Source organism: Eptesicus fuscus, chromosome 6 (genome assembly GCF_027574615.1).
Source record: "Eptesicus fuscus isolate TK198812 chromosome 6, DD_ASM_mEF_20220401, whole genome shotgun sequence".
In the NCBI taxonomy this organism is placed as follows: domain Eukaryota; kingdom Metazoa; phylum Chordata; class Mammalia; order Chiroptera; family Vespertilionidae; genus Eptesicus; species Eptesicus fuscus.
This window is the reverse complement of record NC_072478.1, coordinates 92,892,209-92,919,264: the sequence shown is the minus strand read 5'-3', so window position 1 is coordinate 92,919,264 and position 27,056 is coordinate 92,892,209. Positions and strand designations below refer to the sequence as shown.

The 27,056-nt window shown below is 32.5% G+C and overlaps 1 protein-coding gene and 2 non-coding genes across 6 annotated transcripts in view; 1 reads left to right on the top strand and 2 right to left on the bottom strand.

The window, feature by feature from the left end:
- The window catches only part of CLINT1 (clathrin interactor 1), a 56,095-nt gene that overhangs the window by 19,816 nt on the left and 9,223 nt on the right, over positions 1–27,056 (top strand). For 3 of the 4 annotated variants that reach the window (XM_008147671.3, XM_008147670.3, XM_054718104.1), the window contains exons 2-9: positions 6,607–6,711; positions 7,218–7,314; positions 8,823–8,931; positions 9,901–10,065; positions 13,177–13,354; positions 16,711–16,957; positions 19,333–19,402; positions 25,823–25,897. In XM_008147671.3, the coding sequence (XP_008145893.2) occupies positions 6,607–6,711; positions 7,218–7,314; positions 8,823–8,931; positions 9,901–10,065; positions 13,177–13,354; positions 16,711–16,957; positions 19,333–19,402; positions 25,823–25,897 (1,046 nt within the window). The remainder of the gene's footprint in view (positions 1–6,606; positions 6,712–7,217; positions 7,315–8,822; positions 8,932–9,900; positions 10,066–13,176; positions 13,355–16,710; positions 16,958–19,332; positions 19,403–25,822; positions 25,898–27,056) is intronic. The other variant, XM_028154682.2, reaches the window with a different exon arrangement.
- On the bottom strand, positions 13,729–13,832 carry LOC114233778 (U6 spliceosomal RNA). The gene has a single exon (XR_003619931.1). It is a non-coding gene; the product is annotated as a U6 spliceosomal RNA (small nuclear RNA).
- Positions 17,550–17,613, bottom strand: LOC114233783 (U7 small nuclear RNA). The gene has a single exon (XR_003619934.1). It is a non-coding gene; the product is annotated as a U7 small nuclear RNA (small nuclear RNA).

Here is a 27,056-nt window from a genome sequence, read left to right as displayed (position 1 = left end):
TTTTGACTGATAGCTAAAGGATGAGGTATATTATTTTTGGTGTAAATTCATGTTTCAGCATTTGGAATTTCAATGTTCTCTTTTGAAAAGTGAAGAGGAAATCAGAAGGTGCATAATCCTTTATGTAAATAGGTGAAGTCATAAATAGTATGCATATGAGCTTCCCACATATAGGATATATGATTTTTAAGTAATCAGATTACTCTTTTCTGAAATCGTGTTACTGCAGGAGAATGGATAAGACAGCCTCATACTTTAGATATCTTTAATTTCAGTTTTCCCCATTTTCTTTGCCCTATTTTTTTTAAAATTTATTGTTTAAGGTATTACAAATAGTAGGACATATGTCTCTTTTTTTTTTTTTTCCCCACTGACCCCCCCCCCCCCCCCCCCCCCCCCCCCCGCCTCCCCTACACCCCGGCACTTGCTCTCGTCCCCTCCTCCTAGTGTCTTGTGTCTGCTGGTTGTGTTTACATGCATGCATACAAATCCTTCGGTTGATCTCTTGCCCTACTTTTAAGAGGAAGAGGGTACATTGGTTTCCTTCTTTTCAGTTGAATAGTTTGTATTTAATATTTACTAAAGCCAAAGAAAATATAATTTCCATGACTTAGAATGTATTTTTTTTAGGTCTTTTTAAATATTAAATCAGCATTTAGTTCTTTTAGTAGCACAGTTTGTGATGTTATCTTATATATTAATTAGTAGGCTTTTCATGTAGGTCAGCTAATATTAATAACTCTCTGATTTTAGGGCATAATGGCACAATAGAAAATGGGCTTTGGAATTAGAAAACCTAACAAAGTTTGAACATCTATTGCCACTTACCAATCATGTGATCCTGAGTGAGTTTCTTAACTTCTTTACTAAGGAGTTGTTACAAATATAATATTTTCTGCTCTCTCCTCATTTTTTTTTTAAGAGGGGGCTGAGGAAGCACTGTAGTATAACTAAGCTACTATATAATCAAATATGATAACATTTGCTTCAGTAGCATTGATTCTTCTATTGAACCACTGTTTGTGTTAAGACATTTTCCATTGTTTTGTGTTGCATTTTCAGATCAAGAAGATATCTTTTTTTTTTTTTTAATGGGTAGCAAATATCCAGCTAAGAGGGTGAATCAGCTTTTCCACCTCCCTCACACCATTTCTATACAGCCTCACATTTTCTGCTAACAATGAAAATTATGTTTGTTCAGTTTGGGAGTACTGGAGTTCTTATTGTTGACCATAAATTTGATATTCTTTACAGAACTATAATAACATGTAACTTGGTTTTAAAATATGAGTGTTGAATCTATAAAATGTTCAGCTTGCAATTAAGGATAACAAGGTGAAGACCCTTTCCTGATGAAAAATGAGTATCACAGGCCATTATCAAGCTTTTAGAGCTTATTATTCTTAAAACTATTTCCCTAATGTTTTGGCTAGAAAGATTTTTTAAAAAATAAAGTGTGTCCCCCAAAAATGCATACACACTTTAACAGCTAATAGCTCAATTTTGAAAATGAAGTGTATTTTAGTAAAAACTGCCTTTATAATTATTCAAAGTGTGTATACATTTTGGGGGGATACCCTATATAACAAATTTTCCTGGCTTGAATGATTTGTTACCTCAGAAAACTTTCTTCATTGTTCATTTTATGGATGTTTTATTATTTTTAAGTTTTTTTAAAGATTGATACTTTACAGGGAGCATAATAATTTTACCTAAATCATAAAAGTATCATCTGACTCTTTGTGGCATTGAAATTAAAAGTAACTTTTAAATAGAGGTTTTATTTTTAGGAATCATTCTTCCCTAATATATAGTTTTAAAAATCACTTTTAATTTCAGTAGTAGGTACTTAAATTATTTCCTGGAGTTTTACATACATAGAACTTGATTTGTATACATATTTTAGTACATATACATATATTTTAGTTAGTAGTTTGCTGCACTTATTAGCCTAACAAAAACAAAACATTGGAAATATAAATAATACTCAAGTGGTCTATCATGATGCTTATTTCCCTTTACATAAAGTGTAGCTACTGATACATTACTTGATTTATTTTTTAATGATATTTCATAATTTTCCTTTGATTACAATATAATGTTCATGGGGTAATTTTGGAAAATTCAGCAAAGTTGTAAGAAAAACATACTATTACTTAAAACCATTATTTTGAGTTGTCTTTGTCTTTTGCTGCCTATGTTTTCTGTTTCTCTGACCCTCTGTGTCTTAAGTGTGGATTTAAGTATGCATGCATACAATAAAATAGAAGTTTAAAGATCCAAAAGAAAATACTGCTAAATATTTTCCTGACCTTGGAGTGAATGAAGTATTTATAGTAAATTTAAAACAAGAAGAAAAAACCATATTAAAAATGTAGTCACATTTGAATCCATCTTTAAAAAATAAGTAAAATTAAAAAGGCAAGCTGGAAAAAATACTTTTTACTACATCATTCCGTTTTAATTTCCTTATTCCTTTTTTAGTAGTTAGTTCTGGATTACACTTATACTTTACTTTTCCTCTTGTGTATAGTTTTGTTTTAATAAAGCCTTTTCTTGAGTTGACAGAAAAAAATATAAATGACTATACACATGTTTCTTAACATTTTACTGATTATTCTTAATGCCGATTAGAAGCATTGAAAGTATAAGCCCATTTTAGCTTATACTTTCAACCAATTTTTGCCTCTAAAACCTGGACTCAAATTGTTGTCAAGTAAAGTAACTTGATATTTCATCATTAGTGAGTGGTGAAATAAGCAGAAAATGAGGAATAAAGAGGAAGGCTAAAGTGAACATTAATAATTTACAGATTGAGGAATCAACCCTCAACTAATTGAACTTGGTCTAAGTTCACACAGCCATGAAGCATGTTTGTAGAGCTTGAGGATGGTAAGTTTTAGCAGCTGGCATTAAAGATCCAGTGAGTGAGTGGTGCTGGGTTGTCTGGAGTTAAGTACACTCACTGGGGACTCTTAGTTTTGTCCTACCTATTTATTAGGGTTTGTGAGAAACAAAAGTAAACTGTAAAAGAACTGTGGAAGCAATTAGCAGTTTTACAAATATAAGTAATAATTTTAATTGTGGATTTTATCCTTGTAAAAAGCAATTGTTCAGTGTTGCTTAAAGGTAAAATCTTCAGGACATGATCAGCTTGTATTCTTTACTGGTAATTTATATATATATAAAAGGCTAATATGCTAAGTGTCTCTCCTACCGTCCGACCGGTTGCTATGACATACACTGACCATCAGGGGGCAGACACAACGCAGGAGCTGCCGAGCTGCAGTGACTTGGCAGCTGTGGTTCTCGGGTGACACATCCCAAAACCAGAGAGGAGGGAGCCCGATTCTTCATGGGGTCGTGTGATTACCTTCGGCCGTGGGTTGTGTTGTTGCTGGGGCACTGTTGGCCCCGTAGGGTGTGGTGCGTTCCACACCCTATACGACAGCAACTTTGCAGAGTGCCCTCTCGCACTCCGGGACCTCTCGGGGGATGTTGGAGAGCCAGTTTCTACCCAATCCCCGCAGGTCAGGCCAAGAGACACCACCTGCCGGAGGGACCCTGCTCACTCGCAGACGCTGAGGAGGGACTGCGGGAGTTTGGCTCCAGGGTGTGTTGGGCCTGTCTCACCCAGTCCCACCCCACCGGCCACCTTCTAATTAATTTCCTTTCAATGTGCACGAATCCGTGCACCAGGTCACTAGTTTCTTACAATTTTGTTTGTGGAATAGATCAAAGACCTTTGTCTGAATTTTGTTTTAAAAAATTGATGAGAGAGCCCCCTCTAGTGTCTGAAATATCCATTTTAAAACATTTGTGTCAATCATGGGAAGTTTTAGGGAATAAATTAGCTGCTTTTTCCTTTCACATCTGGACATAATTTTTTTTAACTTTTCCTTTTGGAGGGAGGGAGGGTTTTTCCTTTTTTTAAAAGGTCACCGGAATTATGGGTAGGGTGTGTATTGAGGGCAATAGAAAACTTGGGAAAGGAAAGATCAAAATGCCATTTCTACCTTTTTAGAAATAGTTATTTTTGAATGACCTGGAATAAGGCCAAACTATACAGTGTTTTTTTTTTGTTTTAGTTTACATTTGTTTCTGAATAGAGTGAGTCTTAAAAATACTTTGTTTTGAAATTCTTCATGATTAGATCTCATCTTAAGAGAATTCTTTGTAGTTTCTGAAAGTAAGTTTTAGTGGAAAATGACTTTAAAATAGAGCCTGCTTCTCTTCATGGAAGTGTTCTCATTTTGTTATTTTTTGTTATTATCGTTGCCATATCTTTCTGTGGATATACTTTATAATGATATTGTACGTCTGTTTTAATGGCAAGTTGTCATTTTACATAGTTCCCATTGTTTTTCAAACCAATGAAATAAGGATTCTTAAATTATTGGCTCTTTGCCACCTCTCCTTCTAAACACACAATATTCAAACCCACAGGCCTTCAGCTAAGAATTTTGTGAAGGGTTATGGAAACAGGACCTTTCTCATTTGACCCATGGGCTTTTGTAGCTTGAACAAGGAAAGTAGTGTTCTGAAAGCAACAGCATTTATGAAGGCTCTAGTGAAAATATTTCAAGAGTATGGACTAAGATTAACTTCTTTAATCTTGTTCTCAAACAAATTAAACAATGCAAACAAATTTCAAGTGCATTCTTGGTAATGAAATGCTTGGATGAACTATAATCCTAATTGCTATTGTTCATTCCCACAGCTGCATTTTGACACTTTTAACTGCCTAAACCACACATTCATTCTTCAGCCAGTAGGACAAACAAAAGCATTCTGAAATCAATTATTTTGTGGCATCTTAAATTGCAAATCTGTCATTGGCTGCCTTGATTTTATTTTGGTTCCATTGTTGACAAAATTAGGGAAAAAATATGATTATTCCCTTTATACATAAAATTATTGTCAATAGAATCATTAGTGGATTTTTATGTAAATTCACTCATTAATAGTATTAAATTTTCAAGGAGGCAGTGGAGATTGTGTATTTTATTTTAACCCCAGGGAAATAATTTGTATTTATTTTATCACACTAATTAATATTTTCCAAGATTTAAAAGAAAATAATAGTGTTTTGCTTTTCTTCCTTAGTAGAACAGTATTTTGAATGTAAATCTAGAAGTCGGGTTTATTCTGTGATTTGGCAAGTCATAATTATATGCATAATGGTTCCTTTAAAATTTGACCCAAAACTGTTTATAACTAGTCTATTCCTTCAAAATAAATTGAAGTGTTTTCAGTAAATCTGAAGTTTATATTTCTTTATGTTTGAGAAAGATTCGGTTGCCAATTTTAATCAAACCTTTCTTATTTTAAAAGCAAAATTGTTTGATGGCTGAAAAACTATACAGCAAAAGTTGGATCTATTTAAGTAATAAACAGAAAACCAAATTCTGATTTCTCATTATTTCTAAGACTTAATTTTAAGTGGGAGATTTGAATTACCATATTCATTGTCATCTATTGTAACAATTGTTTAGTAACAATTGGAGCTTTAGATGTCAAATTAATGGTGGTATAGTGTGTCACATTTTCAAAGTATTTTTTTACTCCTCAGCATATCTTTGAATTCTTAAGTCCATATAAGCATGTGAAATTGCTTTAAATATCAAGCAGTTTTGCCATCTAATGTTTTAAATTTAAGGTACTCTTTAAAGTTAATCATTTTTTATAAAAATATTTAATATTTTAAAATTCTAATAGGTGATTATTATCTTTAAGAATAAAAGCATAATAGCTAACATATTAAGCACTTCCTATGTGTCAGACACTGTGCTAATAATTAAGTACCATTTGATATGCTTCCCTTTGAATTAGTAATCTTAATTATCCTAATTTTGCATTTGAGTAAGCTGAGTTAGAAAGAATTAAAATAGTTTTGTCAAAGGTTATGAAGTGATTGGAATGAGATATTTCTGACTCTTAGAAGCCATGTTCTTGACCACTACTGAAGTCTAAGTGAAAGTTAAATGATTATCATACAATCTCCTGATGGAATATCCTGTAGCCATTAAAAGTGTGGGTTACAGTGACTATATAGTGAGGTTCAAAATGTATATGGTAAGTGAAAAAGATTAAGTGTTTACAGTTAAATGTTCAAAGTGGTTCTAAACATTTTTTGGAGTGTTATCTCTTATTTGTTACTGCTTTTTAAAAAATATAAATAATGTTCAGCTATTATATAATTTTGTCAATTAATTTCCAGAATTTCTGTAAGCCAGAAATTTCAGACTGCATGTAAACTAGTTCGAGTCAGGAAACTGACAACTTTAGTTTATAATAAACTCTATCATGTTCAATTTTCTTTTTAATTTGACCCAAAATCATTTTTTACTGGACATATGCCAGTTCTAATATAATCTATTATCAGTATCCGTGAAGAATAATGGAATAGTAAAATCTTCTTAAAGATAACTTAAATGTACTACATAGTGTCCTCAGGGTAGCTTGTGCATAGAAGATATTTTCTTTTCCACCTTGTAGAGGTATCTCATTAGGACACCCAGTAGTGTCATTATTAAGTTTTCATGTATTTCTCACATTTTGATGCTAATCTTTGTGCGTATGTGCGTGCATTTTTTTCCTTTGCAGCACCAATGTGGTTATGAATTATTCAGAGATCGAGTCTAAGGTTCGAGAAGCAACGAATGATGATCCTTGGGGACCTTCTGGGCAACTCATGGGAGAGATTGCCAAGTAAGTTATAATTTGACTCAGTAGTGCAGAAAGAATCCAAGTATCTTTACACAGAAATGTGAAATTTGCTTTCAGTTTTAAATCGTTTAGCTGCCAGATATAAATTTTGCATAATCATTCAAATATTAATGGAGGAAGTTTTTTTACACTGGGTCCATTTCCTTTAAAAATTAGCTCAAAAAAGTAAAGCAAGAATTTTTGTCAATGAAGTTTAAAGACTTACTGTAACTTACCATGTAAAAGTTTGACATGTGTATAAAATAACTTGAAATAAACTTATGAAAATTTAAAGACTTGTAAAATATAGCATTAGTTATTGGGGTTTATAAATGTATTAGATATACAAAATACAGGAAAAACACTTTTAAGGAAGCATATCATTAAATTTTTTTAATTAAGCTTATTAATTTTTTTTAAGGCTCTTTAGGAAAACATAACAACTTAGAACAAGCCTGCCATCTACTGTCAAAATTAACATATTGCAAGGAAAATTATTCTCTTTTCAGGGCCACATTTATGTATGAACAATTTCCAGAACTTATGAATATGCTTTGGTCACGAATGTTAAAAGACAACAAAAAAAATTGGAGAAGAGTTTATAAGGTATGGGCATTAGTCTGTTTTTATTACTTAACATGTTTAAAAAGAATGCTTGAAATTTTAAGGTGTATATTCATAAGTGACATTAAGTCCTAGAATATCCTAAAACAAGTATTTGTGTTATATTTTCTAGTTACCATAAACAACTATTCTTAAAATGTTTAAAAATAATACTAATACTACCTCTAAATGTTGACTATTTTTATTTTATAGGTTAAAATTTTTCCAACCAAAAACATTTAGGCATATCAGAAGTAATGAATCTATAATAGTATGCATATTTAGTATATGAGCAATTAAAATGAAAACTATAGTCTAATTAATATGGTTTGTCATCTCTACATAAAATTTTGCCTAATTTGTAACAGTATTATTACAGTTCTGCATCAAAAATGTTAGTTTAAAATAAAGTTAGAGAATCTGTTTTGATCTCCTAATATAATCTAGAATATTAAAACAAGATTGTCATCTCTTCTTCCTTTTCCACCATATTTTTTTGCTACTTGGAATAAGTTCTAATATGCTTTCTAAAATGGTGTGTAATATTTATATTTGAAACTTTGAAAACAACATTTCTGGCTTTCAGGATTGGAAAACAATGTTTTAGTTACATGTTTTGTATGCTGTTTGTTTCTGAAAACATTCACTGTCATTTCCTCAACTTGTACAGTAGTTGTGATAAAATAGTTAACATTTCTGTAAATTGAATTTTTTAGATTAGAGTTTAAAATAATCCTGTGCAAACTACTTTTTAGGGGGCACATCTGTAATCTTCTCAACAATATAGAAAAAATAAAAACACAAAATAATAAAAAAGTAAATCAAGAATAGTTCCTGGTGAAGGGTTTTTACCACTCAATTTTGCCAACTTAGTTAAATTTTTATAGATCTTATCTTTATGTGAGGTTTGTTCCAAGCAAAGTTAAGATCAAAATGCACAGTTCACTTCTTTTAGTGTAATTGTGCAGCATTCACCACTATTTAATACCAGAACATTTTTATCCCCTCAAAAAGAAACCTCATAAACGTTTTTTCTCTTTATTTGTTGGCAGCAAATATTTGAAACAAAAGCCACATTATTAACCCCCAAAATTAAATTTTATCTGTGGAAAATTCTGTGGGATCTTATAATTAATAAATAGTTGTTCTCTTTAAACTTATGCTCTAACAAATCACACTTCCATAATGCCCAGATGAAAAGTAAAAACTGAGCCAGCTTTCTAAAAGTTTAGTATTCATTTATATCATACATTCAAATATTTCTTAACATCCGAATTTTATTTTTCATCTTCTGACACATGGTATTCAGTAGATAGTGCTTGGTATAAGGGGAATTTCAAATTGACAATATTAAGTTTTAGACTGTATATAGTTTAATACACGTAAAGAGTTTCCACTCCCCTCATGAAGATTATTTATTGGCTAATGTTGGGATTATTTTCTTTAACCATTTACCAAAGCTCTACCAGTATTTATTTTGTTAAATTATTTGGTGCTTTTTATTTTTACAGTCATTGCTGCTCCTAGCTTACCTCATAAGGAATGGATCAGAGCGTGTTGTTACAAGTGCCAGAGAACACATTTATGATTTGCGATCCCTGGAAAATTACCACTTTGTAGGTGAGCAATAGAAAAACCTTATAAGCAAATTAAAACAGTAGTTGGAGTTGTCAGTCACCTGAACCAGCTTAGAAGCTTCTCCGCTCTAATTAGAATGTGACTGTTGCTGGTTGTGTGACGAGTGCAGAATCCAAGACGTGGGGCCCTAGAGTATTAATTAGTGAAGACAAGAACTTGCAGAAAAGACTGGCTAATAACAACAGAACCAACACAACATGAGTGTTCGGGTTTATATTAAAATATGCACTGGAGACTGGTCCCCTGTGGTGTCCATAAAGGAATAGCTTTAATCAGATGGGAAGAAAAGGTTAGAGCTCCAAAACACACACATCTGTTTGAAGCTGGGGGCTTTTTCCTCCCACCAAATAATATTTACTGTGCAAAGGCAGCAAGGCCAGAGTGTGTTTTGAATGTGAAAGAGGATACAGAATGAACCACATTTCATTTTGTAGTGTACCCCAGTTGAAAGCACTTTAAAATTCAGTTTTTCAGCTATACTAAATTCTGGTAATTAGTGTTTTCAAACTTGTATTGGGAAAACCAAGGAATTGGGGGTGGGTACTTTTCAGTCATTAATTGTGAATTTTAATGACTGAAGTGAGTGTTGCTTTTTGTTTTGTTATAATCCCATCGAAAAAGAAAATAACATTTCTGGATATAAGTCCATTTCATATGGTCATTATTAGTAATCCTCCTTAGTGGATCTTTAATTGATCTTGCATAGTGTTGTATCTGGTCCTTTATAGTTCACCTTTTCAGGCTCTTACAAACCAAAATTGCATCTCAAACCTTAGAATTTGCTGATGAGGAAATGACAAATTTTAACACATTTTGCCTCTTTTTATTAATTTTAAAATATTGAAGTTAGTTTCTTATGTTGAAATTTTCATGCCTGTTTTTTGTGTTAAAGCATTCAATACAGATTAACTGAATTCTTAAGGTTTCGTTTCTCCCTTACCATCCTCACAGATGAGCATGGCAAGGATCAAGGTATAAATATTCGCCAAAAGGTGAAAGAACTGGTTGAATTTGCCCAGGATGACGACAGGCTTCGTGAAGAGCGAAAGAAAGCAAAGAAGAACAAAGACAAATATGTTGGGGTTTCCTCAGACAGTGTTGGAGGATTCAGATACAGTGAGTATCAAAAACAGACTGGCACCTAAATATCCATTTAGCTTCTTGGGTATATTTTAAGAATCATTGAAATATGAAAGACCAAAATGTTATTTTTTTCTTTTTAGGGATACCTAGAATACTAAAATATATTTAATAGCCATTTCAGCTCCTATTACATGAATTTTAGGAATCTTCCTCTTTATTTTTTACTTTGGTGGATGCAAGAATATGATTTTAACCATTAATTGTTAATTAAATGACTGCAATAAAACTATATATCCTGCTCTCTTGGGATTATCATTCTTTAAAAAATGGATTTCTCTAAGTCACCATTTAGCACATAAAAATATGAATTTTGATCAAGAGATGATCTTCCTAATTTGAAACCAATTTAGCTGTTTGGGGCCAAAAATAGATACTAAACTTCCTATAAGTTAGTTCAGCCTCGGTCTTTTCCCTTCATTAGGCAGTGCATTAATTTGACGTAGAAAAAGGTGACTGGCAGTACCATCAATTTTCATCTAGGCCTATCATTGTATTGTTCCTAACACATTTCAGAGCAGCTAGAACATTCATCTCCTGTGTTTATTTTATTTATTATTATCATTATTATTATTATTTTTATCCTCACCCGAGGATATGTTTATTGATTTTAGAGAAAGAGGGAGGGAGGAGGAGAGGGAAAGAGAAACATCATCCTGTTGCCTCCTGTATGCACCATGACTGGGGTTTGAACCCCCAACCAGGGTATATTCCCTGACCAGGAATTGAACGCGCAACCTTTTGGTGTACGGGACAACACTCCAACCAACTGAGCTACCCAGCCAGAGCTTCCGTCTTTATTTTTAATGTAATCATATACTTTGCTTAAAATAGATCACTAGGTGCTTGAAACAGATACAGAAAATAGATCTTTCAGAGCATGTCTCTTTGGACTCGGCTCTACTGGAGCTCTGGTCACCCCTGGTCATTTTGTGGACACAGTCCTATGTATACTTAACTGCATATTGGGGCTCTCTGACTCTCCCCTCCCATATATGAATTGTTTATATTTGGATTACACTGAGAAGTCATAACTCATCATTGGAACTCTCTATTTCTTGTCTTGTGATTACCTACTAGTATAAAAGCCTATTTTCACTCCTTTGCAACTCTGCTTTCTTGCCCACAAGAAAAAATACTGTACTTAATTTGCTGTTAGAGGATGTGTCTAACAGCAGAAAAATTTCTTTATGTCTCAGCATCAAAAGGGAATTCGTGAATCGGGAAAAAATATTTATATTAAATAAATCATGTAAATATGTTTTGGAGTTTTTATTTGTTTAGGGGAATAAGAAATTTTTAAATTATTTGCCTAAGTAATTTATTTTGTTCTTTAACTTTTTCAAACTATCTATAGCAATTTAATGTGTTTTTTAGTAGAAATTGCTCTTTGCAGCTTATTTCCTCATTCTACTTGCTTATAATCCTCTTTTTTTACCAGCACAATGTAAAATTAAATTTAGAAAATTGAATAAGTTTTCATAATCAGTCACAGTGAACTAGTAAGTATAGTATTTGCAGTGGAGATAGAGTTGTACATCCTATTTGCATCACATTCTTTTATAAATTATTTTCAGAGACCTAACTAATCAACTTTAACTATTTTATATGTGTGTTGTTGTTTTTTTTCATTTTGACATCAGATAATGTTCTGCCAATATCCAGTATCTTTGGCACACATTTAGTATGACATCTACCACAATAACCAGTTTAGTTTTCATCTACTTTGATTTTTCTGGTAAAAAATTTTTTTCAGTCTGGTTTATCACATTGTCATTCAAATGTACATTATTAGAAAAACCACCATTTTAATAAAACCATCCTGGTAGCTCAGTTGGTTGGAGTGTTGTCCCGTACACCAAAAGGTTGCGCGTTCGATTCCTGGTCAGGGAATATACCCTGGTTGGGGGTTCAAATTTAATTCCATAATTAAATTTAATAAACTATTTGTTCATGTTTTGTTCAAGTTGGTCACTTTCAGATTAGTAGACATATTTTAAAATTCTCAAGCTTTTACAGAAAATTTTGACTGCAGTTTTAGCAGGCAACTCAGTAAATGGTTTTATTCAATCTCTAAAGGACATATATGCCATCAGAACTTGTTAACCAAAGTTCAAAACAAAAGCTCTCTTAGCCACATTTGAATTATTTTATTTCTCATTGCTCTTCCCCTTTTTCTCCAACCTGTCTTAATTTTCAATGTTTTCATCTCTTTAACCTCATGACTTCTCTGTACCTTCTATTCTTGCCTCTTAAGTTGAGTTTGGATATGGACAGGGAAATGGAAAAGTTCCCTTTAATGTTCATAATTCGTTTGGACCCCATGGTCAAGGACGAAAACAGATCTTGACAATTTGGTTTTTTTTTGTTCACTGCCATGATCTATTCCCTTCACTCTCAAATTCACACTCTCAAATTCCCTAGGTTTTGCCAGTCCCAGCATATGTTTGTTCTGAACTGCTTGAGCATACTTCATGATTCCAGTCTGTGTAGCTTTTGGTAGTTAGACTATATTTTTCTTGTTATTGTAATTAAAAGATGCTTTCTCATGTTGTGAAGTCCATTGAGTTATATGTCTAGTTTGATACGGAATGACATTTATGAGTCTTTTCAGCACATTGGGACATGTAGCATCCTATAGTTTGTGCTTTAGGAGACTTTGTCATTCAGTACTTTTCTAATAATTGAAAAATCCTTGAGAGACAGGAATGAAATATAATTCATTAAGTGACTTTTGTGAAAACAGAAAGATTTCCATTTCTCCTTTGCTTATATAGCCTGTGGTGATTCTTGTGTTTTCCTCTACTCCTTCCAGCAGCCTTTAAGAACTTCCTGACAGTGCTGTGCTATGCATTAAGGTCATGCAAGTTTTCATAAATAAAAGCTTTTGAATCTGCATTCCTGCCACCTAATGACTGGCAGTACATGCTGTGCTTTGCTGTAATTGTGTTGATTCAGCACTGTGGGAGCTTTCTGTTTTCCTTTGAAAACTATTTTATTATGAGGAAAAGCTTCAGAAATAAGAACTGTAGATACCTTATGAATTTAATATCCTTAGAATTGCTTCTCTTTTTAATGCTTATATAGGTGAAAGATATGATCCTGAGCCCAAATCAAAATGGGATGAGGAGTGGGATAAAAACAAAAGTGCTTTTCCATTCAGTGATAAATTAGGTGAACTGAGTGATAAAATTGGAAGCACAATTGATGACACCATCAGCAAGTTCCGGAGGAAAGATAGAGAAGACTCTCCAGAAAGATGCAGGTATTAACACTTTGTATTCTGGGTCACTTGGAGAGGGTGCTAAAGTTATGCAGCTGGTTTTTTTGTTTTGTTTTGGGTGTTATCATTATTTGAGATTCAGCTTTTTCCCCCTAATATATTTAAGTTTTAGGTACCTGGAAAAATTGTGCATAAAGTACAAAGTTGCCATATTAACACACATAAAATTTCTACTGTCATTAACATCTCATATTAATATGGTTCATTTATTAACAATTGATAACCAATATTGATATATTGTTATTAACTCTGTTGTTTGCATTAGGGTTCACTGTGTTGTACAGTTGACAAATGTATAATATCCACCATTAGAGAACCATATAGAATAGTTACCCTGCCCTAAAAATGCCCTATGCAAAAATATGGAATGATTTATGAATTTGCATGTCATCCTTGCACATGGGTCATGCTAACCTTCTCTGTATTATTCCAATACTAGTATGTTTGTTGCTGATGACTGGCTGTGCAGCTGTTTTTAAAATGCAAGGTCAAACATTATTTTAAATTAGTATTAACACACTTTGCATATTGTGTATGTCCATTTATTTCTAAAGTTATCACATTTCCTACATGTTTTTATTCAGGCTATTTATTGGAATTACTTTTTTGCCAATAAAAACTTTCAGAGGTTATTTTTCATTTGGGCATCAGATTATCCAGAGATCTAAGATATTGCTGAAGGATAACAAAGTTTATTATATTAAATTTAAAACTAGGGTTTGAAATTTGACTCCTCCTGTGACATTTCATTATGATTCTGTGCCAGTGTGTCCCAGAAAAAAAATTCCAAATGGATTTTTGGACTAAATGTTTTTGAGTATAGACCTATATTTTCACAAGCTACATTTCTAATAGTAGGGCATTTTTATTTAGATTTATATAGAGCAATACTTGGAATAGCATTAATTTTTTTTCTTCTTACCAATATAGCTATAATCTAGTTTTCCTTCTAGTTAAAAGAGCACTGTATATTGAGCACTTCACTTGCAAAGCAAGTTTTACAAAAATTTTTATCATTTGTGCCCCATAGTATTTCTGATAGGCTAAAGAGTTTTTACCTTTACTCTATAGAAGTAAAACCGGAGGTCCATTAAGGCTGTGTGGAACTTGCTTAAAATTTCAATTAGTGGTGGAAGCCTTCAAGTGACTTCTTATAACTAAGTACTATCTCTTTTTTTCCTTAAAACATATTAATAATTCAGATTTAGGGGTCATCAAAAGAGGAAATACAATTTTGAAACTAGGAATTTTTTAATATTTGTTTAGTGTTTCCATATATATTTAATCCCTGGAATTCCTGTCTTTTTCAACACTGTTTCTAGAATATCATCTTTGAAGAGCTAGAATTTATTTTCAGTGCTTTGAATATGTATATCTATTTTATAACTACATTTCTAGCTCTTGAATACTGAAATAGTTACATATGGTAATAAATACTAAACTTTGGGAAACAGTGCCTACTTCAAATATTCTATGCAATTATTCTCTCATTAATGTTCTTGTGGCCTGTGTGTTTACATTTTTATTTTGGTTTAGAAAACACAGTGGCCATATATTCTGTTGCTATTTCCTGAAGAAGCGTGGGAATTAGGTAGATAGGTTAGTTAGACATCTATGTATTCTTGTGTTACTACTTTCCTTTGCCCTTCCATTCACACATTCTCAGTTTTTCTTTCTGGGCTTTCGTCGTCTTATTCTTGTTTTTTTCTTTTTCTACCTTGATTTTTTTTTCTATGTTGACTCTAAGACAGGATCTGCTAGAGTTCCTAAATCTTTTATATAGAGTATCCAAGTTTAAGAGTGAAAATACAGTGTGTTTTATTTATCATAGTAATTAAAGGGCACACCAGGGACTTTACATCTTGGAGTATTTTTAAGGAAAAGAGTAGATTTTTGGACAAAGTTGCATGTGATCTCTCTGGCATATTACTAGAATTTCAAACTTCTTGGTTCATTATTAGATTCAGGAATTTTTGAACATAGATCAGATCTGAGGCTTCCATTTCATTGTGTGCTAGTCAGGTTTATGTTATCAACTTATAAAGAAATTACCTTGTATTGAAATAAAATTGGACCTCAGAAAGGTAAGAAATTTCTGTTTTACTTATAGGACTGATGGTGGGGATCTTTAGGTCATTTGTGCTGAGAAATTATATAGTAACTGATAAGGGCTTTTAAACACTTAATCAGAATTTATAGATTCCCTAAAATGCTTATAGATAAAAAATGCATTTAATCCCTTTGCTGTGTGTAGGAAGCCATTCTTCTCGAACCTTGATTTACACAGATTTGGAATGAAACCATTCAAATGTGTTTCTATTTAAGTAGAAATTGTGTTAGATTAGTCTGAGTTAAATTACATTAGTAATAATAGTCATAGTTTTAAAGAGAATTTTCAGTATTTTATTTCAGGGTATTTTAAAATTAATATTTATAAACCACCTACTCTAAAATTAATATAGGTAATGGAGTATACTTTAGATAATTTCTCTCTGTGTTCTATTTGCACCAAAAGAAACCACAAAAACCCCAATGCTTTATTACTGGGAAAAGGACTAGCGCTGGCATTTTTTTAATCCATGGCATATGAAAAACTCAGTTTTTATACTCATTTTGTACTTTTTCTTCTACACTGTTAAAAAATCTTTTTGTGCCTGAAAAAAACATTTCAAAACATTTTAAATATATTTGTTTTCTGTGAAGCAATGTATTTGATCTGCTGATACTATAGTAAAAAAAGAGCACAGTTGTAAAGTGTATTACCTTATATTTCTTTGCATTTATAGATTAGTGTTTAATCATTTGAATTTAAATATGATAATATTTAAAACATATCCATGGAAATTGAAATATTTTATTATATATTGCATTAGTATAGGAGATTCAATGACAGAATTATGTTATATAAATGGAACTGTAGTCCCACACAATCCATTTCAAGAAAATGGTCATCAATTGCAGATGTTGGAACTCTTAGGATCTCCTCTGTTGATTCTGATATGATAATATGTTATTTTTAATTAAGTTTTAAATCTAAAATAAATAAGTACTTGATTTATTTCAGACATTTTTTGTTTGTACACATTTATGTAAATACATTTTTATAGCAGTGTTTTAGACTTATCTAGGGAATTGGTTGGGTTCCTACTTTCCCTCCCCAACACATCCATGTCATTATTCAGATAGCTTAGATAATATTCTGTTGATCCCTGTCAAATAGTCAAAGTATGGAATTTTAGAGTTACTGTATTTGAAATTCTCTAGCTCAAATCACCAAGGACTCCACTTTAAAATAATCCCTCGTCTTATTATTTTGCTTTATTTTTAATATCTTTTAGCGACAGTGATGAGGAAAAGAAAGCAAGAAGAGGCAGATCTCCCAAAGGTGAATTCAAAGATGAAGAGGAGACTGTGACGACAAAGCATATCCATATCACACAAGCCACAGAGACCACCACAACCAGGCACAAGCGCACAGCAAATCCTTCCAAAACCATTGATCTTGGAGCGGCAGCACATTACACAGGGGACAAAACAAGTCCAGATCAGAATGCTTCAACTCATATGCCTCAGTCTTCAGTTAAGGTGGGAATGGCACGAATTGACACATTGCACAGTTTTATTCTTATAAATTACTTTTAGAATTACTGCATTAGTAGGCTTAGGCATTTCCAGGCAATGATATTAATTATAGATCATTTGGCATGTATTACTCAGAGTCATTCATTAATAATAAGAAATCTCTTGGGGGAAAGAAATCTGTCTAATTCCTGAATGAATGTCTGCACTTTCTATGAAAGTAGAAATGACACTCTTGGTTCACTTGGTAAAGGTTGTGAATCAGAATATAGTACATCTGTTTCCATCTAGTTACACCTCTGGTTACCAAGTACAACGAGATTCACTAAGGAAAACATGGGAATATTTGGAAGTTGTAAGAAAGGGCAAAAGAGGACCAAGTAGATATATAGGGGAAATGGTCTCATTTAATACAGAGATGGCTCCTTTAAATGGGAAGCTTATTTACTTGGTGGTCACTATGGATCCATAGTAGCACTGACTCTTGTACCTTCCTCATTTGTTTTTCATTCACTACAGAAATGGAAGTCCACCTACTAGATAACTGGCCACAGCTAGTCCTTTATTTTTATTTTTACTTTTACTTTTATTTTTTTGGGGGGGCCTTCTGGTAAAAACCGGAAGACCTGCTGGACAAATTAAAAAAAGAGCTGTAAGCACTCACAGCTAGTCTCTTAGACAGAAATCTGCCAAAGAGGGAGATTTATCTCAAAAAAGCTGAATTGTTGTTTTGTCACTCTCCCCCTACTAGTGTTTGCTCATCTTGTATCTTTGCATCAGAAATAGCTAAAAGCTAAGGGAAACATTTTTCTAATGCATCCTGCAAATAGTAGATGACTAAAAATAAAGCTAGTCCTAGTCAAGAACAAGTACTATGTATGCCCTAGCCGGTTTGGCTTAGTGGATGGAGCTTTGGTCTGCAGACCAAAGAGTCCCAGGTTCTGTTATGGTCAGGGGCACATACCTTGGTTGCAGGCTCCGCTCCAGGCCTGGGTCCTGGTCAGGGCTTATGCAGTAGACAACCAATCGATGTATTTCTCTCACATCAATGTTTCTCTCTGTCTTTCCTCTCTTTTTCACTCTCCCTAGAAGTCAATGGAAAAATATCCTCAGGTGAGGATTAAAAAAACAAAAAGAACAAGTACTATGTCAACGTTTGCCAAATATCTTCTAGTATATAATTTCACTCATACTTGCTCTTTTCAAGTTTTGATGAAAACCTCAAAATTACAACTCAACTTTAGTTGTAGTTAAAGAGGGGAAATGGCTGTTATTTCTTTCTGGTCTTAGATTTCCCCTGTTGTGGATATAGTTATTTTACTGATGATGATGGTACAGGATCTAGTAAATAGTTAAAACCCAAATACATGATGGTTATTATGTGAAGAATTCATTTAAGGTTGCATGAAGAAAATTATCCCAACTGCATAGTTTTTAAACAATAAATCGAGATTTTTATATTTTATAGGATTTTAAATATCAATTTGTAGTACAGTCTGAATATGTCACTCTGCCATAAATATTTTATATTTTGTTTTTACTACAAAAAAAAGTTTAGAAGGTCAAAGTTCTTAAAAAGTTTCTCAACTATTGTAGATCTCTTTCAATCTCAAAGCCTTTTTGAACCATGATACAATATTTTATTCTTCAAAGCTCAAGTTAACAAGCCTAGGAACTCACGTTGTTTCCGTATTGTCTAGCAATTCTGTTCTCATGTAGCGTATATGTATTGAATGTATAGAATATGCTTCATAGTGCTTCGCACTATGGGGAAGAGAAAAATCATATTACAACTCCAGCCTCAATATTTAGTTTGGGAACTAAATATGAAATAATTAAATGTCAAGGTATATCAAACAAAATAGAATTGTACTGATTTACATAGTATGCAAACAATAAGTGTTGCTAAAGTTCACAGAATCATAAAATTTTAGAGCTTGATAGGATGTTGGCCTCTATTCCAGTGGATCTCAGACATTCTTAAGCATTGAAATTATCAAGGGAGCTTTGTAAGACTGTACAGGCCAAGATTCCAACCTGGGCAGTTATGACTCAATATAGAGATGAGGCTGGACATAGGTACTTCTTAATGCTTCTCATGATTCTGATATGTAGCATTAAAATTTGAGTAGAAAGTATATGTTCCAGAGTGAAATATAATAAGAAAAAATGAGTTAGGGAAAAGAGGAATGTGGATGTTATAGAAACTATCTCTCCATAAGGATTTTAGAGTCACACATGTTTTTTCAAGAAAACTAAATCTACCCCTATTAAGATAATTACAGGTATTTGTGTCTAAGTTGGAAATTAGAGTACAGCAGATTTAGAAAAAATAATAGAAATTAGTTTTGTAAGCTTATTAATTGTCTGTGTATTTTCAGACTTCAATGCCTGGTAGCAAGTCATCCGGTGACCTTGTTGATCTGTTTGATGGCCCCAGCCAATCAACAGGTAAGCTTCCACAGTGGCTTTTTATTTTTTAGAAACCTTGGTTTAAGAGTAGTTTTTTAAAATGTCAAATAAAAGGTGGAATAAAAAATAAATATTTTTGTTGTAGATTTATTTTTAATATGAAATTAGTGAGCCTTGAGCATTATTTGGGGGGAATTGTCTAGTTGCCTGAAATAAGGAAGAAGGGTGCTTAAATATTTGATCAATAATTTAGTAATCTCCTTAATTTCTTTACCACTGATTATTTGGGGTCCTTTGCTTTCTTCATAAGCAAAATGTACTGCTCTGCTTGTGTTACTATCTTTTGCTGAATCTTCTGGCTCTCAGTGTCAGCCATGCCTAGAGTTCATTCATTTATTCAACAGGTATTTGTTGAACCAGACACAGGTCTGGGTGCTAGAGGAATATAATGCTTAGGAAAACAGAGTTCTTGCCTTCTTAGGAAGATCAAGTGGTGGAAATGCAGTAATTGTTAATCAAGAGTCACAAGTAGTTACTTAGTTACAACATGCTTAAAGAAAATTGAGATTTTAGGTTGCGTTCAGTGATTATAGAGTTCTAATAAACTTAATAAACTCCTGTGCAACAAGTCAAACAGCTTAAGAAATAAAATTTCTCTTTAAAGACAATTTTCCCCAACCTGTTTAAATTTCATTTCACATTAAATTGTAGATGACAAGATGGTATATAAATAATGTGCAAAAATAAGTTGATTGTTCCTAGTTGTATGTAATGATTTTCTAAAACTGGATTAAAATTTACATTAATGTCTAAGTGGAAGTCTGATGGAAATCACTTCATTAATAGTGTAGTACATACAATTAATATAAAGGCTCCTGTTATTTTTTTCTTCTCCTTGCCTACTATCATAAAATTCTTGGACTGGAAGTGAACTCATAGTGTATCTGGTTCAACCTAGTTTCTGAAATTCTTTAATTCCCATTCCCTTTTTTCTGTAACTATAAAATGTTTCTAAGATTATCCTTTAAACTCTATTGAACTGTCATGCGCAAGGTTACAAACAATTGCATAATTTTTTTTTTTAACAATTTATGTGCTTTTTGTATGTTTAAGATTTTAACGGTAGTATTAACTGGCAGCTGGCATGAAGCCCTATAATAAAGACATATTGTCATAGAATATCAACTATTTTGGACTTCATGGCATGAAATATTAAAGAACCCCTTTCATGAATTTGTGTAAAGTTTTAATGGAGCAATCAGAGAATAACTAGGAAGATCAGATGAGTGGATGTAACTTTTTCCCTCCGTGATTGCTTTGAACAGAGAGAATTATTAAATACCAACATGCTTGCTTTGCTTGACAAGAAAACTTTGTGTGGTTTTTCTTCTCCAGTGCAAATAGTAGATTGATTAATTAAATGGAAATAGCAATTAATATTAATGTAGTAATAGAGACAAATGAAACCTGGAAGGTTTATCTTAATATTCTCTTTTAAAAAAACAATTGCATGTGGGAAGTCATCTCCTATTTGAAACAGTATGTTTAACCAGTTTGTGCAGACTTCCCCAATCAGTACATAAATTTTGTTACCCAAAATATCTATTTTAGTAATATATTTGAATTGAATTCAGCAGTGAAAAATTGGACATTAAATCTTTAGCACCTACATACACATGAGGAAGTCTAAGAATCTACCATGTTAGCATTGCTATTTGGTATGCCATTGGGTGTCATTTACCAGATGTGCCTATGCTTATAATGGTACCATCATGCACATAAAATGGACACAAACTATAAACCTAAGCAGATATGGCATCTGTATTGCTTACCAGATAAATATCTCCTCTGAGAAAATGTTTAGATTTTCTCTTTTTATATGTTATATCCTTATTGTTAACAACTTCAAAAATATGTGTGTGGTAAAATCATTGTAGGATATTTACCAGGTTTAAAAATATACATGTGAAATCCATTCATCAAGATTTACTTGAGCCCGGCCAGTGTGGCTCAGTGGTTAGGTGTCAACCTATGAACCAGGAGGTCACGGTTCGATTCTCGGTCAGGGCACATGCCCGGGTTTTGGGCTCAGTCCCCAGTAGGGGGCATGCAGGGGGCGTCCGATCAGTGATTTTCTCTCATCATTAATGTTTCTATATCTCTCTCCCTCTCCTTTCCTCTCTGAAATCAATAAAAATGTTTTTAAAATTAAAAAAAAACACAACACTTACTTGAGACTATCTTTATAAATGTCCCACTGTGGTGATGTTCTTTCAAAATCCGTATTCAATTAATATTTTGGTGGTTTTTATATATAGGACATTTCTAAGTAAACATTTTAAAATGAATAATATTTTAAAGTTTTTAGAAAATAAGCCAATTAGAAATAGAATGCCCAAAACCATTCCATTTCATTTTTTAAGTATATCTCACTTGAAAAGTTCATGTTGTCTCCTTTGTCCCTTAGTAATTAAGGAATTTAGGTCATCGTTAACATACTATTAAATAAGTTATTTCTAGTACAATAAATAATGTTGAAGAGAAAATACACCATAGTTGGTAGACATTACATGACTTGCATATGTTTTTATTTCTTTTTTTTAAGTTAACTTTTTTTTTAAAGATTAAAGTATATCAAGTCCAAAATATTCATTACATTTACATTTGAACTTATTACCTGTATCTACTAATTTCTAAAGTTAGTTGAGGATATTTACATAAATATGAACCACGTTGTTACATCCTTAATACATCAATTTATATATTAGAATTTCCTGGAAGTTGTCTCTAGTTTAAGCCAAATTTACAAAAATAAAAAATTTAAATATATTATCTTTTCACTATAAAAGTAATGCTAGAAATTTGCTGGAAAACAAGTGATTCACCGTAAAGTTAACTATTAATTTTAGTGAATACTCTTTTTTAAATACATTTTTTGTATATTCAGTCAATATATCTTAGCATTTATTGTGTGGCAAATCTTTTGTCCATTTTTCAATTGGGGTGTTTATTCTTAAATGGTTTTTTAAAGAATTTCTTACATTAATTTGTCATATTTACATTTTTTTGTCATTTAAAAAAATTTTGTGTTAGAATTCTTTATGCAGAAGTTTGTTTTTCTAATGCAATCTACATTAAATTTTTTTGTTAAAGGAAATTTCATTTGTAGTTCAGCTATATTTTTCCTGTTCTCACAGTAATGCTTTGGAAAATACATGTTCCCAGCTGGTGACTGTAAATAACCTCCTTGCTACTCTGAAAAGGCAGATGGAAATGGTTCATTTATAATGACAGCTCTCATGTGGGAATCTTGAAGGATAGCTCTTGGTATGAAATTTAACAGTCTTCCACATGCAGCATTTTTTGATAGACTCTTTTATTTAAATTCCCTTAGATAGAAGTTATCTGGGGAAATGCTTAAGTATAGAAAATTTCTGTTGAATTTAAGGCATTGGTATAAATAACATCATGCATATAGGTATGTATGGTCCCTTCTAGGAGAAAGACTTTTCCTAAATGAAATAGAGATCTTTAAATTTTAAGGTAGTTTTCAGAGTTGAAGATCAGATTGTGTAAAAACACAAGTAGAACCATAATCTCTGGTACTTTAGAAGATAAAAGATAATCTTTTCAAGGAAGGGTGGCTTCTGTCTATAAAATAGTTAAGTGTGCATGTTTCCATTCTTTTTTTAAAATTTTTTATTTAATGATTTTAAGAGAGAGAAAGAAAGGAAGGGAGGGAGAAAGGAAAAAACATCAATTTGTTGTTCCACATATGTATACATTCATTGGTTGGTTTTTGTATGTGCCCTGACCAGGGAGGGATTGAACCCACAACCTTGCCGTGTTGGGACAACTCTGTAATCAGTTTAGCTACACAGCCAGGCCATTCTTTACTCCCATTGTTCTTAATTAGTCATGTTGAAATCAAATTCCTTTATAGTATGGATGGAGAGGAGTAATATTTGCTAGAGTTATGCTATAAACATAGTATAGTTTCAGTTTAGGTGTTAGAAGGTAGAACAGTAGAATAACCAAGGTAGATAATTATCTAAAATATTACATTCAGGATATGACAAAAATAAATACCTTACCCAATTTGAAGTTGTAATCTACAGTACTCAGTGCTTTTATCTGCAACATGAATTTTCTTTGTAGCCCAGACTGAATAGGATTTGAAGATTCCTCACTTGTTTGGCATAATAAATTACATATTGATGCTTATTCACTGCTTAGATGAAGCAAAATAATCCCCAATTTTCAAATCCCTTAACATAATAGTAAATGATTAACTATCCTTTTGTTACCTAACAGTAAGTATACTTTGATCAATATTTTGAACATGAAGGAACATTACAGAAGACAACTTATGAATATTAAGCAGCAACTGTTTGCAACATTCATTTCCCTGCTATTTTTTTTATTAATATATGTGCCTGTTTAGTTTAAAAATATAGGTCATTGATCTTTTGTGCCCCTTGTCACATTTTATAATGACATATATACCTATAAAGAGAAAAACAAGTCACTGTGATACTATCCTTTGGACAAAGCAAAAGTAGATGTATGAGCTGTAGAGTTGATAGGAGTAGAGAACCTTGGCCTTGGTGGGATGGGAGTTAGTTCATGCTGAGTGAGGATATATGTGAATATATGCATCTGTAATGTGGTGAAAGAATGAAGAATTAGTTATGCCTGCTGATAGCTGACTTCAATAAATGTGCATTAAAAAGAAATAATAAACACACATGTATCCGAAATTGATTTGTTCCTTTTATTACTGCTGGCCATTTATTAAGAAGGGGAGATGGTTCTAGTTTAATTAACCCAGTTGAGTGTAGCAGATGGGGCAGAATGTCTTGCAGCGATAAGACAATTCAGAAATGGCACCAGATGTTGGAAGCTGTCCCTGGTGGTGTTTGAGTGCAGCCCAGATGTTCCAGTCCCACCTGGCTAGTTTCTAAGCACTGCAGGCTAAGCAGCTGTGATGTAACCTGTATAATGTTCACATAACACTAAAAGCACCATAATTGAACTACTCTAAACTTCTAAGTTTGTGACTCTTAAGAGGTGAAATCTTTAAGGACAAACAAAAATAAGGACAACTATTTAAGGTTTTAGATCCTTTGGCTATTGCTATTTAAGTGATAATTGGAGAGAAATGGGATATTAAAATTTAATTTAATGTTACTGTTCAAATTGTAGATAAAAGTAAATATTCTTACCCAAGTAGTGTTTACAAGTATGTAGTGTCTGATTGTATGAGAATGTGATGTTATGCACAGAGATTGATTTGGATCTCACCCCTTTAAAAACACCAGTTTAGAAGTAGCAAAAAGCGGTTACTTTTTCTTGTAATAAAAATGCAAATATTTGCTTGCTCATGGACTAAACAAAGTTTTGTCCCTAACTTTTATTTTTTAAAATTTCAAACCTACATAAAATTTGCCATATTTTCTTTCTCTCCTTAGTTCTTTTGTTGTTGTTTTATTGTGTACCATGCAAGGGAAAATTGCAAACATCATGACATTTTGCCCCTAAAATATTTCAGCACATATCTTGTTACAACAAGGGAATTCTCCTTTTTAATCACAATATAATTATCATACTTGGGAAATTTAACATTAAAACAGTATTAGTGTCTAATAATATACAGACCATATTCAATTTCCCTGGTGTCTCAATAATGTCATTTCAGGATAGCACTTTTTTAAAAATGCAGAGTCCAATCAAGGATCATGTATTTCATTTACTTGTCGTATCTCTTTAGGCTCGTTTAATTTAGCACAGTCCCAGTCCTTTTTGTCTTTTATGATGTTGACATTTTCTGAAGTCTTAAGAGTTGTTTTACAGAATGTCCTCAATTTGTATTTATCTTATTCATTCCTCATCATTAGATTCAGATGTAATATTTTTACCAGGAATTTTCTACGTGCGTGATGATCGCCTTTTCAGTTCCTTACAGTAATGAGCCCATGAATACCATTTTGTCTGATTATTAAGTTTGATCACATCAGTTGTTATCCATCCAACTTCTCCACTGTAAAAGTAGCTTCACCCTGTGGTATTTACTAAATAATCTGTGGGGTGGTATTTCAAGATTATGTGACTATCATATTTCCCAGCAACATTTTACCCAGGTTTTAGCATTCATTGAAGATTCTTATAAATACCACAGTTGGCTGGATAAACCGCATGCCCACATTATGTTCATGAAATATAAGCGAGTAGGGTCAATTATCCTACTAGACACGGAACTGAGGAATGTAAGAGTCTGTGGTAGCGTAAAGAGAACATGGTAACATGAAAACCTAGATCAACAAACTAGTTTTTATGGTGGGCCTGGGCCCTCTAATAGTGGGTATGTTTTAAGTGTGGTGCTAAAATGGCTTCCTGAAATTACTATAAATTGTTCTGTGGTTCTAACAGTTTAACTTTTTCCTCATACTAAATTTCTAGGAGGATCAGCTGATTTATTTGGCGGATTTGCTGACTTTGGCTCAGCTGCTGCGTCAGGCAATTTCCCTTCCCAAGGTATGATCCGATTTGATTGGCCAGAAATCTAGGGTCTGTGAAAAGGTTATCAAAACAAAACAACTTCCTCCCTCCCACATCAGCTTCTTTTTGGCATTTCTTTCCCTGTTATATTTCTAATTTCTAGTGAATTTATTCAAAGATATATTATTGGGCCAATGTCTTAATTGTGCCAAAGGAATTAGTTTGCTTACAAACCATTCAGGTACACCTAAATAAAATTGTTCTTATTCATAAATAACTCCTTTTTAGATTTTTTATTTTGGGGGGAGGGGGCGGGTAGGAAGTGTTAATAAGAATAAATCTCATTTTAGCAGCAAGGGTTTTGTGGTTTATGTTTAGCTTATGATGTTCATGAATGAAGGGACCTTAGGTTTGGGCAGACTATCTTATTAAAATTCATTTCTTTATAATCTGGATATCTTAAGAGCAAAGAGCATTTCTATGAAAGATCATTGAACTTCATTTTGACAAATCCTTAAATAGTGAGCAATTGGATGTCAGGAAAATTTCCTTATTCCATGTTAGGTCAAAAGTAAAAAAATGCCCTAGACTTCCTGTGGTGATCATTTCATAATACATACAAATATTGAATCATTATGTTGTATACTTAAAACAAATATAATGATATATAAGCATGAGTTGCAATTTTAGAAAGTTGGAGGCTCATAGGCTTTTCCAAAGTTAAATGGTTACCACAGTATATGGCAGAGGTAGAAAGATAAAAATATTAATTAAAAAAGGGAAAAAAGGCCTTAATTAAAAGGGGAAAAAGGCCTTAATCCTTGATGTTTAAGCCTATATTCTTCTAGGGCATTGGCTTTTTTGCTTTTCTTTTTATTTTTTTGCCTTTTTAAAAAAATGAAATATAATTGACATAAAAATTTTAGCTATAATAATCTTAACCCTTAGGTGAGGCAGGGAGGAAAGATGTAATTTAACTGAATTAGTCTTATTACTCATTTCTAGTAGAGTAATTTAGTATTATTTTTTTATAATAAGTGGGTTAAAATTTGTATTTAGTAATATCTGGTTTAGGTTTGTAAGGATTTAGGAAGAAAGAGCCATAAGTTTTAATGTGGTTTGGGGTTATTTTGACAGCCTACCTGTATAAATTTCAAGTATTTCCCAGAAAGCAGAATTATGGAGTAATTAAACT